The 14,791-nt window shown below is 37.7% G+C and overlaps 1 protein-coding gene across 38 annotated transcripts in view; it reads right to left on the bottom strand.

The window, feature by feature from the left end:
• DST (dystonin) overlaps window positions 1-14,791 on the bottom strand; it is a 293,719-nt gene that overhangs the window by 166,247 nt on the left and 112,681 nt on the right. For 37 of the 38 annotated variants that reach the window (XM_048936442.1, XM_048936449.1, XM_048936436.1 and 34 more), the window contains 2 exons: window positions 12,532-12,609; window positions 10,786-10,878 (listed from right to left, as the gene is read on the bottom strand). In XM_048936442.1, the coding sequence (XP_048792399.1) occupies window positions 10,786-10,878; window positions 12,532-12,609 (171 nt within the window). Of the gene's footprint in view, window positions 1-1,587; window positions 2,556-10,785; window positions 10,879-12,531; window positions 12,610-14,791 lie in introns of those variants that run through there. The other variant, XM_048936432.1, reaches the window with a different exon arrangement.

A 14,791-nucleotide genomic window follows, 5' to 3' on the forward strand; every position in this document is an offset into this window, starting at 1 on the left:
TGGCATCAGGAACCTTGTGGATTTGTATTAGAAACAGCTTTATTGTTTTATACTAAAAAGAAAACTATTCAAATATCTGTTTCATTCTCAAAAGTCAGCAAAAGAAAAATGTTTATGACTTTGTAAACTAAGCTAGAGCCTGAAATCTAGTTTTCCTCCTTGGTTTGTTTTCAGGTTGAAGCTACGTGATGGTAAGATCATTTATCCTCAAAATCTTGGGTGGAATAAGTGAACTAAACTGAAAATCAGACATTTCAGCAGCTTGTGCATTTAGCCTAATCTGTTAGTAGTTTTCACGTTCATATAATTGGGATGAGTTTTATCACTACCACCACCTCAATGTTAATGTAGGTGCTCAACAGGACTCTCTTTTTCTCCATTCCCCTGTGGTAAGGAGGGTATTTGCCTGGTTGTAGTAACAGTTGTGGCAAATACAAATTTGTATTACTCTGATCATACTGGAAAAAGTGGTCATGCTTGGCTGAGCAGACAAGGTCTCATACTCTTCTACTCAGTAATGACTTTTTGTTCAAATCAAAGAACATCCCTAAGCTGTTCCTGAATTCCAGTCAAGATTAAGAGGGCAAAGATCTCCGCATGTATAGGAGGCTATTTGTACAACTGTGTACTCTGTATTGTAATTGAGTGCATTATCTGCACTTAAAATCTAAGCTTCGAAAAAGTATAATTTGTATCATGTTTCAAAAATAAATAAGCAGTACAGCTGCAGTTAACTTACTGCTGGAAGGAGTACCTTTGTCATATGCCCATTCACTCTGAAACTCAAAGCTCAGATATCCCTGTACAGCAAGGGAAATTAGTTTTGGACCATATCCTTCTACTGGCATTTCACCCGCACTGACAGATTTCAGTCCTACTAAAGATGAGTTGGGTGGGATCAGTAATATGGATTGAACTGGTAAGCATGAATACTGACAGCAACAACAAACTGTCTTCCTTCAGATACTCTGCAACTAACCTTGCACCTTGGTTTTATTGTAAAGCAAAAATAAATCCTATCCTGAGAGGAAAATAGATTTTAAGTAATTAACATTAATAGAGCACACAGTTTTGGAAGAAAGATCTTTTAAAAGTGCAGAGCATTATTAACATGATTTATGTCCACTTTTTCAATGCCAAGCTCCTTATTTCTTTCTATCATTCCTCAGTAGCTATTGGCCATTTTTAAAAAGAATTAGAAATATTCCTTTCTATCTGATACAAGACTAAAAAGGAATAACAAGATGACAGATATTAAATGCGAAGAAAAACAACTTCCTAAAACTCACTCTAATTCCTAGAATTTTAACATCGGAATCTTTTTACAAAATTAGGAAAGAAATCAAACCACAGGTAGCAAAACAGCATACAGATAGATCAATATTCCTGAAGTACAAAGGTGTACTTATGAAAAAGATCAAGTAATACATACTGTCCTATGACTGACTACTGCAGCATCACAGCATGTGTTAACAATTTGCATACAGCATATTGAAGGCATTTTTGCCTTCAGACAAACACAGAAAAAATACTGTTTCAATATTTATTTTGAGATAAATTGCAAAGTAACGGTGCCAAAATACTTACCTTGCTCCTGTTTGGTGGAATGCTATAGACTGCTTCTTCGTTTGACAAATGGGAAAACACATCATCAGAAGAATAAAATCTCTTTTGTTCAAGTGGTGGATAACTTTTTCTCTTAGAAAGCAACTGATGCAACTTTTCAGATTTATTGCTTTCTAAGGAGTCTTCAACAACTCCGCCATAAGTTTTGTTTAATCCAGTTTCTTTGTGTTGTTTCCCTAAAAGGTGGACAGCAGAATCCAAGCTAGCAGCTTTTCCATAACAAAGACCACTTGCTCTCTTCTGAAATGCTAATTCTCTTGTGTTGTATTCATCTGAATATTTCCTCTTCCAAGTATAGATTTTCTCTGAACTCCTCTTATCTTGTTCATTTAACCATGCCTCTGTTTCAGCAGACTCGGTGAGCCTTTGCTTATCACCAGGAAAACTGTCCCGACAGCGAGAATCACTGTTGGTTTCACTCAGTAAAACTTCTGCTTTAACAAGATCAGCCGAAAGGTCTGTACTCCTGGGCAGAGTATTACCATCCACTGTTACACTCTGTGGGGAGGAACAAGCCAATTCCATACCCTTCGGGAGAACTTCGATGTTTTCTGAAATTCCCACTTCATATTGGCTTTTTCCTTCATTTTCTTTAGCTGGTAAGGAATCTGGTCTCTCGTCAGCTGATTTCTTTCTTGATTTTCTTCTGAAATATTTTCTTCCAGGGGAATGTTTAGCTGGACTTAAGGGAGCTTTGGCAGGATCTAAACACTGTTCTTCCTTTTCAGCCCTTACGCATCCACAGACATTCCCCATTTGGCTTTCAGGAACTCACAGTCACACAGCCTCATTCATTTCGGTATATTTACATACACTTAAATCCTCCTCAGAAAGTTAAGAACTGCAGTTTGCACCGTAATTCCTTCCAGACTTCCCTTCCATCCTCCTCAGTACGTAGCCATTTTGCTTATGAGAAATGCACACGCAATAAATGTTGTGGCAGGGTGCCCAGGCAGGGCCTGTGTCTGATTAGACACTGTGGCTTATTTCTGGCCACCAATCCTCTTAAATAAACATCACCGCAGCAGCATTAGGCTGGAAGGCTGATGGCCTTTCACAGAGATGACATAGCACTTATGGGCAATAGAAAAATCTTGCATACATTAAACTTCCTGTTTCCTTCGGTAACTCAAGCAAGATAAAGTAGAAAAATATGCAGTAACCTTTGAAACTATTAGCTCCAGTCCAAATCCGAAAGCAAGCACTACAGCAAATAGCTGGAGTGATTTAGTTAGCAAATTACTTGTTCACTGCCTATGCTTTTAACATGTATGCAATGATCCATAGAAAGGAAGATTAAAATGAATGATTAGAGATTGCTTTGGCAGTGTGTTGTATGCAGAATTTTCATAGCAGCTTATGTGATTTTTACTGGTTTGTCAGCTATAAATAACCTGCTGCTTCACGACTATCATACAACTTTAGAACAGTGGTGCTGTGTGCTCAGGGCTGGAACATTGCAGCAGATTTAAAACTTCTGGCAGAGAAAGGTGAGGCTAAAAGAGTCTGTCTAGAATACTGTCTGCAAAAAAAGAAGTTTTTATGCCTCTAATACGCTCAAATTAAACTCTTCTGATGTTTTTAAAATCAAGCCCTTTTCTTCTCTCATATTGCTTTTCTGTAAACATGCCTGTGTCACTCTAAAAACAATAGCTAAGAAACAAGCAGCACATCTATGAAAGCTAGATAGAAACAAACTATTGACAAAGTAAAATGAAAGCACATGTACCCACCAACGTAGTTTGGAAAAATAGCTTCTGCTTCATTTTTTTTTTGTTACCAATACACAAAATCTACTAACAGCAACAGCAGGGCTAGATGTGTATGGTTTCTCACAAAGAGCTGCCAAGTAACTTGCTAAGCATCATCAGGCATTGCCACTGTGCTTTCCCAGTATATTTTAGTAGGATCTGCAGGGAAAAGCTTTCCCAGGGAAAAGTTTCACCAAAACATGCTTTTTTATTGATGGGATCCAGAATGAAGTACTGTCTGCATACAGTTTATTTCCTAGAAGAGAGACGTTCATTTCTAATTATTGTTAAAGCACTGGGGTGAAATTTGCTCAGAGCATTTTATACTGTAATACTAATGGACTAGAAAGATGTTACAGAATAAGGCTTACAGGATAATCTGCTAGAGTGGAAGCCACATATTGACAAAGTAGATGTTATGACTGCATTCTCTTTCATGACCTTGATTTGTATTTGCACTTGCGATTTACATAACATAAAGGTGTGGCTGTGACATTTGCTCCCTTTACTCACAGTAAAAGCTGTACTCTGGTCAGCTTGGAAAACTGCCTTCCTGCCACGGCCCGCATTTCAAACAGATTTCAGACCCCATGGCACTGAGTTTAGCCCTGATTTGGTCCTCCTTAACTAATAGAAAAGTACGTCAGAAAAATCAAAATATAATTCATGTGAAGGGAGTCATGTTTGTGCAAATAAATGGCCTTGATGCTTGAAAGTATATATACCTCTCTTTCTCCTCTATCATCAGAAGATTCAAGACTTTGCTTTGAAAAAGACCGAGACTGATTTCATTTCACACAGATAATGTTTCTTGTATAATAATGATAAATTTATCATAAAAACAGAAAATCAGACATCTCTGAAGTGTGAATGGCAGCAAAGACACAAAAATCAGTTTGGAAACACTGGTTAAAGGCTCACTGCTTCCAACAATCTTGGCTTACTGCTACATATTCCAGGTCATTTGAGATGAAAGCAGCTGGTATATCTGCAGCAGAATTAGCTAGGAATAAATGCATTCCATTCCAGATACATCTGTACAGATTGTAATTCTATTTGCGCATCTCCCAGGAAAAGGCAAGAAACATGTAATTTTAATACAATTTAACAATACTGACCAGTTGTTCCTGAGTAAGAAGGCTACCAGCTCTCTTAACAATTCTATTATTCCTTGCATTTTGTGAACTAAAAAGTAACTTTATGATCCCTCATTTACACCCCTGAACCAAAGAAAAGATCAAGTAGAAAAAGAACTGACAAAACGCGTTTACATCAGGCATCATTTTTTGATTATGGTTTTAATTTATGAAAAATCATATTCAGTGTTCAGAGAATATGACAAGCAGAAGTGCAAATAACTGAAGACAAAATGATTACTTGTAGTTAAAGACATTCTATGAAGTCATAACTTTGGTCTCAGCAATAAAGAGACAGAGAAAACAGGGTTGTTAAACTGGAGACTTGGAAAAGAGAAACTGAAATTTCTTCTTAAACCTGTCTGCTAGAGCAAATAAACACAAAGTTCAGGTGTAGTAGGATGCTGACTGCCCCAGGGGCATTGTAGCACACATCTGATTAGACCCCAATGGATGTTCAACCTTGGCTGAAGTCAAAAATTCAGATGAGCAAAGGTGTTAAAAATACTGTCATGGTTTGCTGGCTTTTTGTTTTGCTTTGTTTTACTGTCTTGCTTTTATTAAAGAAATACCCAAAGATCTCCACGCATACTCACCAATGCCAGAAGTCTTAAAGGGAGATTACTAAGACTTTTTCTGGCACATAAACCCTTAAGAAGTATAACATGAATAAAGGATTAGACCAACACCTGTCTGCAATTTGATCTGTCTTAGAGGCTGCTTAATCACAGACAAGAGGTAAACATTAAGACATGGCAAACAAACATCAACACATGAAACAGCTCATGAAGATTTATATGTTATGCTTGCATTTAAACCACAGATTTCTGTAACTAATCAAATAATCAAATGTGCGAAAAGTTCTTAACATTGAACAAATCTATCACATTTAAGTGGCAAAGCTGTTGAAAATTTGCATTTCATAGTATGCAAAAAGCTGAGGCCAGCCATCCTTGGTAGACTATTACTTTACACTCTACCATTCATTAATATAGATAGCAGATGTTGTACAGGAAAATTTATTCTACTCTGCCAAACACAGCCTCATGTCTTTCATCCTGGAGTAACAAAGTGAAAAGTCTACTAGGAATGCATTTCTGCTAGTTTCAGATCTAAGGTTTTTTTTTCCCCTAAATACAACACAGTAAAAGCAGTGGAGCATTTAACATAAACGGTGTGTGTCAAAACAGCATACCCGATAACCAGAAAGCATAGCATTGCACAGCCCAAAGGTCACATGAAGAATGACAGAGAGACAAACATAAATCACAAATCAAAAAGAAAGTGAAAATTTAAACAGCAAAAGATAGAGAACAAGCCATGAAGTAAAGGCTGCCCAGCATAAGCAGAAGGTTACGTTCAGATCTGTTTGAGCTGTACAACCCAACACTGCTAAAAATGTGAAAGAGCTGTTCAGCTGTATCAACTGCGATACCAGAAGTCATACCCTGAACAGCAGATCTGTCAGGAGAGAGGTTTTATATCCACTGAGATGACTCTTTAACAAAGTGAAAGAGGAATCTGTTCCTTGTTGGTGGTTTTATGGGATTAAACAGAATTGACTGGATGAGCTAACTACTAACTCTTATCCTGCTACAGATAGCCTGCAATCCTTAGGTATAAAGTCTACATATGATTCTGCAATGAGTTTTAATGCCTCTCATCTTTGTTGATTCAGATGAACCCCAGAAATTCCCAGAGCTCTATGCTCATTTTCTTGCTGAGATTTAGTAATTCTCCTAAAATGACAAAGAGGTCTGGAAGAGAAAACTGAGAAATCTGCTCATGAATAAAACAGAGGAAAAATGTAGTATAGCAAATATTGAGTGGTAAGTCTGCCACTGGGAATCACAGTTCCTGAGTGGAATCCAGTTTATCCTCCAACCACTGACAGTCAGAGATTAAACACTTGGCTATATGGCTTCACCTTTAAACCTTTGAGAAGATCAGACCTGAAATTGGTCTGGCTAGTTTCAAGTGGAGGCAGATTAAACTTCAGTCTTTGGGATCCAAGACCCACATGTAGGACAAGGTCCAGAGGTCAGCTTCAACTGCTTCTGGTAGACAAGAAATACGTGGCAGCAAGGGAAGGCCAGACTCAGATCTCAATTTCTATTCCTGTGATGGCAATGTGAAAAATAGGCAGCATCTCTCATGCAGTAACTGTTATTGCACAGTTAATACCAGAGGAACTGAAACAGGAAGATGCAGAAATCCTAGAATATCCCACCATTCCTCTGCTTTGGAATGGGCTACAACCTCTCACCTGTCTCTTCCTCTGGTCACTTTCCAGACCCCACTTGAAGGCCAAAGCCTTCACAATCAACACAAGAGAATTTTGAAATAATATTAACTGCACAGCAGCCTCTGAACACCTGAGCGTGGTAAGGGGTATCAGGAACTTTAGAAAAGGCTGGATAGCTGTCACCTATCTCACCCAAGTTACTTACAAATAAATCCAGTTTTCTTGCCTTTTTCCCCCAACATTCTTAAACATTTCACTGCTGATCTGCTAGCTGAAATGAACATTCTGAGGACTGCCTTGTGGCAGACAGATAAAGAATGAATTTTGCTTCAGGGTCACATGGAACCAACAATGAAATAAATATTTGCTGGCTGACGTGAGAAATGTTAAGAGGTAACACGTGCCCTAGAGAGGCCTGAGAGAAAGAGCACAACTCCTCCAAGTGGGAGCTGGACGGCATGATAATGTCTGGACAAAAACACTACCAAGTGCAGCCTTAAAAAGTAGCCTTCTGACCCCATAGCATAGAGTTGGGTAAAGTGGAAGAAAAAGCATTTCACAGGAATTACTGAACTGCAAAATGATAATGAAACAGTAATAAAAATAAGTAAATAAATTTACTGAGTCGTGACTTGTAAGTTCCAAGGCCTTGAATTTTGGACGCTCAAAAGTTATAGTTTCAGTATTTTCTTAGTGTTGTTTTTAAACTATGACAGGTTATTCTAAAAAAAAAAATTGTGAAATTAAAGATGTTTTCAGTGGTTTGAAAAGAATCATTTTTCTTTCACTGATCACTGATTTTCACAGAAATTATCCTACTAAAAATATTGTAACTTCCTGAGGCACAAAATCTGGACCTTTATGTATAGCTGCTCATCTCCAGTATCACCAGTGAAAAGGCATTGGGCGTTTAAGAAGACATCCATTCAAATATTAATTTGAATATACATACACATAGGATAGAATTATAAACAATACTGTAATCAGAGAACTGTGGAATAGTTTGGGTTGGAAAGGACACCTCCCTCTAGACCAAGTTGCTCAATGCTCCATCCAGCCTGGCCTTGAATGCCTCCATGGAGGGGGCATCCACAGCCTCACTGGGCAATCCATTCCAGTGTCTCTCTCACACTTCACCACTCTCACAGTAAGTAATTTCTTTCTAACATCTAGTCTAAATCTACCGTCTTCCAGTTTAAATCCATTTCCCTTGTCCTGTCGCTACCTGCCCTTTTAAAAAGCCCCTCCCTACCTTTCCTGTAGGCCCCCTTTGGGAACTGGACAGGCCACTGTAAGGTTTCCCTGGAGTACCCTCTTTTCCAGGCTTAACAGCCCCACGTCTCTCAGCCTGTCCTCACAGGAGAGGCATTCTATCCCTTGGATCACTTCTGTGGCTCTCTTGGTGTGCTCCACATCCCTCCTGTACTGAGGACTCCACATCTGGACACAGTACTCCAGGTGAGCTCCCACCAGCACACAGTAGAGGGACAGGATCACTTCCCTTGACCTGCTGACCTTGTTTATTTTGATGCAGTCCATAATATGGTTGGCTTTCCAGGCTGCTGCAAGGGTAGCCCAGATGATATGATGCATCATTTCAGATCACAGTAAGAGTCTGTGACAGGCAACTGAATTGTTCTGCAAATGCAGAACCTAGGATAAGCCATCTGAATTGATCCACCATGCTCCACTCACTGTAGTAAAAAACCTCCAGGTCTCAAATCTGCTACTAAACATGTTTATTGCCATTTTAGATGCAGTTTCTCTTGTCCAATCTCAGACTATTCCCAAATGACAGTGGGTTTTTTATAAAACCTATGTCATCTTTTTAATATTTACATGGGCATCTCATAAATCTAGAACATGAACATTATGTTTAGTCAGATGGAGTGAGCCTTTAGAAGCTGGCTAGTTGAATGACTCCAGGCTACATCAACTGTATAGACTAAACCAGATTATCAGATTATAGCAATAATTCAGACACAGTTCATATGGACATGCAGCTGGATTTGGGTGTCTTAACTTCAAGTTGAATCTCACCACAACTGTCCCAACTTAGACACAGAATGACTCCATACATAAGCACTTATTGTCATGACACTTCATCTCTATTAGCCTTTTCAAGTCAGATTTTTTCCTCATTCAAAATCTAATGTGAAGACTAGAAAATACATGAGGTCAAACTAAATACATTCTTAGGAATTTCCTTATGTATTCTGAACCTGCGTCTATCATATGAGGCATCAATGACAACAAAATACCAGATTCTTCAACAGAAGTGCTGTGCAGGCAAATGCCAAGGTTGAACAGATTAGCACAGAGCATTTATAATGGTATGAATCCCTTCTGCATACAGGGTGTATTCTGTAGCCATTCATATTGAAAAGCTAGAAAATAATTCACAAAAAAATCCTTCTATTCAGTTACTTCATATGTATTAGAGTGATTTAACATTCAGTGTAAGTACTTCTACTCATTCTTAAAAATGTTTAAGCAGATTTTTTTAACAAATTATTTTGAAAAAAAATGAAAGCTGACAGATTTATGAGACTGAATTGCACTGGTAGAGATTTACATGGCAGTTACTGGAGTTCAGGATGAAGTGAAGTAAGTGTTTCAGCTACAATTTAAATGTTCCTACGTACTTCATTCACATGGAGCTGGCTACCTTACAGTGGAAAATCCTTGTAACACCAGCTTACCTAAATGAGTCATTTTATGTTTCTCTCTCTCTTTTTTTTTTTTACAGGTTGAAATTATGTTAATGTTAGCTTTCCTCACATTTTATAACCACTCAAAATTGTACCAGATGTCCTGTGCTCTGGATAGGAAGAAAAGCTAAAAAAATCATCTTGCAAAAATCTATTAATGAGGTTCAGAAATATAAAACACATACTGATTACAAGTTTAATCACTGCTATCTGCTTCTATCAAAGTAACAGGAGTTTTATTTCTTAAAACACAACAATATTCATTGTCTGTTCTGTGGGTCATGCTCAAATAGCTTAAGCCCAGCCTCCTTCCTCCATATAACCGTGTGGAAGCAAAGATTGGGATGAAAGCTGAGGGAGCTTCAGAGCCTCACCAATGGCAAGAAGTCTGTGGGTTCTCCTTGACCAGGAGCACTGGCTGTGGCTGGGCTGACCGCTCTGGTTAGACCATAGCGACATGGGCTCTATTTGGGTTTTTCGTTCCTCCTTACAACTCACAAGAATGCAAACAATGCCCTAGGAGCTTTTTTAAAAAATGAAAAAGTTGTGATTTTTTCTTTCCCAATTATAAATCCACTGGAGGATATTCTTAAGTGAACTGTGCTTTTTTGTGTCATCTTCTAATCTTCCAGTCATTTCAAATGCCCCCACAACACCAACTCTATGGCTAACAATGCTGCAGTCAGTAAATGGGAATTATCTGTCATCTGAATTACATCATCTGCAGCCACAGTCATTGTGAAGGCCTCATTTTGAGGAGCAATTTAACACCACACACTGTAAGGCTGCATTATACTGTACACAATCAGTGTACAGTGTACCACAATCAGAGTGCCACCTAGTGTGACCCCACATTACCATCATGTTTATTGTGCTAAAAACAAATGCTGAAGTGTTACCAACTGCTCAAAACTGCTTTAAGTAGTGCTTGCTACAATACTCTTATCAGCAGAGAAATTCAGTTTTAGAACAAAGCGAGAGTTAACTCTTCAAAATTTATTTTAATATTCAACAAAAGAAGTCTTTAGAATAAATCAAGGCCTATTTATCCAAGTGCTTAAGGAACACAACCATTGCCTTTAATAACATTCAAAAACCAAGCAATTTTCAAAAATTTAAAGACGAGATTAGACAACAAACTACACCTTTAGATTTAGTTTGCATAATCAGGAAGGAGTTACTGAAACCTTCAAACACACATTAGAGACATAATGCAGACTTGCACAGGATGTCTTGAGATCCAAAGTTGACCCATTCATCACAAATGTATGTAGGAATCTGAACGAAAAGAAATTGCTAAGTAAAACCAGACTTACCTGAAAGTGCAAAATTATGGTCCATATCAACCCCAAAGTCAACTTGGGATTCCCATCTGTTATGTCATCATTCCTAATGTTAACCAGTTTCACCTGCCATGTGGGAAGAAAACACACACAGAATTGAAATAAATATGCCAAAAAATACACAGTGCACTACAGAAGCGTGACTATAAATGAAGCATTACTCACTTCCTGATCCTAACACATTATTTTCCCAAAAGCTGGAAGGAACAAAATTCTAGCTGCCTGTGGTCTGCCAGGAATCGCCCTCTCCCACCCACACCGACTTGAGGAGATTCCTCAGCTGTCACTGCAATGACAAATCTGCTCCCTGTGCCAAATACCCTTCATCTCAGTCTGTGTCAATGGAGGAAAGTATGACAGATAGGGAGAGGATAACAAGAACATGCTGATCTATAACTACAGCGTATCAGACTCAGGGCAATGCTGAAATTCAGGAAGCTACCACTGGCTTTCTCCATGCTCTCCTGTGTCAAAGATAAAGGGACAGGAGAATTGGCCTGTTTAAACACAACAAGCTGGCTTGATAAGACCAAAAATTTGCTATCAAATTCAAACAAATGACATCATAATGACCAAGATTATTATCACTTCTGCTGTTTTATTCATTCAGAATGTGGTGAACGTGAAAAAGTACGGTTCAAACAAAGTCTGATATTTTTTCCACTCCAATAAATTCACCTTTAGAGTACACATAGAAATTCTAGTTTGTTATAATTTATGCTTCCATTTTTTTCTGTCTTATCTGTCCAAGTAGCCTAGCAATTAATAGTTTCCAGATAAAATATATTTTATGCTTATGCTAGTAAAGTTACATGCACATGCTTTTCTACATATACCCTGTTATCAACACAAAACAAGATAAGGCATTCCATTCTTGCTCTGCAGATATAATCTTACCTATTAGGAAAAAACACACAAATAAACAAAACACAAAAAGCTCCACTATTCTCTCTGGAAGAAAAAAAGATTATCTGATTCTACATGCCCTGTTACAGTAAGTAAGGTCTGTCATGCAGAAATAAGACACGGTGCAGCACAAATCCAGAGGCCTTCCTGCCTAAAAATGCCACTGTAATTGTCAGTTCAAGTAGCCACTCATTTTTACTTAGCAGCAAGAACTCTAAATGTCTAGGAGAAAGTTAAAAGTGGATATAAACTCATTCCACAACAGTGGAAAACCACCCAGAAGTGCAGTTTTTAAGTGTTTGATTTAAAGGTGAAATTAAACCTGAACCTTCCACAGCCCAGATGACTGCTGACACTCTAGGGCACGAGTTTGGGCTTTGCCAGGGACAAGGCTTGAAATTTTTCTAAGACAAATATAATGGAAACAAGTAATCCCCATACAATTATAATTTCCTTAAATCTCCATTTTTCACTAAAAATAATTTTGTGGAAAAAAAACGGCATAACAGCTGGTGTTTGGACAGCTTGGGAGATTTTTAAACCTGCTATAAGTAGTTCCCCATAATTTTCTCCTCTTTAACATTCTATGCCACATGAATCGTGTTGTTGTTACTGCCTCAGAAAAGGTTGGTGTAAGGTTACATCTGCCAAAACCTTCTTCATCATGACAAGCACGAGCTGAAGCTGTACACCAGCAGATGTTATACAAAATGCACAAAAGACAAAGCAGGACTTTTTTTTAAATTATTATTATTTATTAGCTCCTGGTTATGCAATTTTTGTTAACATTTTTTATTAAACATTTCACCATACCTGGCGCTTTTTCAAATAGTCAAGTGCAATTTGGACGTTCTGGAGTCTGTGAAAACGCATCCGACCTTTTTCTCGGGGCTAAAATCGGAAAACAACAATTGTGAGATTTCCCTGTCAGACAAAAGAACAGCCTGATTTTTAAAATACCATGTAAAATATTCTAAGCTCCACACTTTTAACAAAGCCAATACTCAATGCCTCTGCTGGAAAAGTGTGCTTTAACAATTTTTATATTTTTTGAAGTGCAACTACATTTTTTTAATACAATGGGTGGAAAGAGAAATCAGTGTCCCAAACTGCAACTTTGATCCATGCTGGCAGATGGCTGTTTCACCGCAAAGTACTTAGTCTGAGAGGGCTAAAAAAGGCCCCACATGATCCTGGCTATAGAAACCACATTGCAGTATATTATTACAAAAGATTTACAGTCTGTTAAGCAAAGAAAAATAGAAGTAATGTCATGGGCCTTTACGTAGTTCTGGTAAACTCTCTGACAGAAAGCTTACCTCTGTATGCAATGTTATGACTTCAACGTTGCTTATTTATTTATGATTTGACTGCATTATCATTATAACAGTAATAAATCTTTATTTTAAAATACCTAATAGAGATAATATTTTCCTCCAAAAATATACAATACAAAATACACAGCCCTAGAGTGCAAATTTAACTCTCGACTTGAGCTAAACATTATAAAGCATGGAAAAAAAGGCTAGTGACTTTTCTCAAATCAAAATCATCCAAGCAAGAATCTGTGAAATGAGCAGTGTGTTAATGGAAGCACGGCAGAACTGCATGCAGTTAGTGTAAAATCACCAAGAAGAAGAATCACACAGGAAAAGAATACTTAGCTGTCAGAGATCAAGAATGGGTTAATTTTTTATCATTATCACATTGTCCAAATCCTTTATGTTCTTCTTCCTTATTTCAGATTTTTCACAAACTTTCACGCAATAAACTGAAGCACACTATAATTGCTAGGGCTCAGCCATGAACATGAATTATTTCCTCAGACACCATGAAATACAAACATATGCCCAAGCCTTTCTCGGTCCACATTTTTTTTCCCCTGTGGAGTATCAGATGCTTTCCAAAGCAAAATATGGGAAAATGAGTTGAATAAGAAGCATAAATTGAAACACAAAGAACTTTAATTTCCACTATTGAACCTTCGATTTAGCTCCTTCTTTTTCATGCTGAGAGCTCAGGATCAATCCCTGCAGCCCTCGCTACTGAAAAACTTCAATGGATGGAACGAAGGATTGCAGATCTGGAACTTCGTTTTCCAAAACAAAGAGAGTAAAATAAATCCAAACTATCACAAAATAAAGGTAGAGGATCTCAGAGGGGAAATATTATGTTTTCAATGTACAGCTGAAATGCAGCATTTTGAGTAATGTTATGCCTCCAGGAAAAAGCAGACATATTCCACTGAAATCACAACTATAGCACAACACACATGGAGCCAAGAACATAATTGGGCCCTATGACAACAAGCTGCTTTAGCAAACACTAATAATGCAGGTTCTACAAAAGCATGGAGCAGCTTCTTTGGCTAGCAAGCACTCAGCATTTTACGTTTTATTGGTAGATATTTCCCTTCTGGATGGTTAAAGTACAGCAAAAGGATAATTCAGCATCAGTTGCCAGAAAGATAAACAATCCACACGTTTGGTAGCCAAAGCACCACACAGAGTTGCCATGTAACCTCCACTTTGACCATCTGCTTTGAAAATATAACCATTACATTTGATACGTTCTGAGAAATAGATCTGCACTTCTAAATTACCTCACGTCAAAATATTGTTCAATGTCAATGCCAAATACACCATGGGTGAGGTAAACCAGTGCTTCTAATTAAGTCAAATTAATTTTTTGCAAATTATTTCAGTGAGGAAAGCCTTCAAGTCTTTGAATTACTTCCATATCGGAAATACTGATTGTAAGTAGAAAATATTGGTTTAACAGAATTATTAATTACCTAATTAAAAAAAAAACAACAAACACAAATAGAAGTTTGTCTTGTAACGTATTGATAACATCCACTACACATTTGCACCCTAGCTTTATACAGTTTATCAAAAGTAAAATTTTAGAGATATCTCAAAACTTTTACACCTTAGCTGCTCATAAAAAAGGCCAAATAATTTCTCTTTACCATTCCTACTTTACTTTATGAGCATAACCTGATTTACCATACGAGTTCTTTGTACTTTCTGTGGAATTACTGCAGGACACCAAACTAAGAATTGACTGACTG

This window comes from Lagopus muta, chromosome 2 (assembly GCF_023343835.1).
Source record: "Lagopus muta isolate bLagMut1 chromosome 2, bLagMut1 primary, whole genome shotgun sequence".
Classification (NCBI taxonomy): domain Eukaryota; kingdom Metazoa; phylum Chordata; class Aves; order Galliformes; family Phasianidae; genus Lagopus; species Lagopus muta.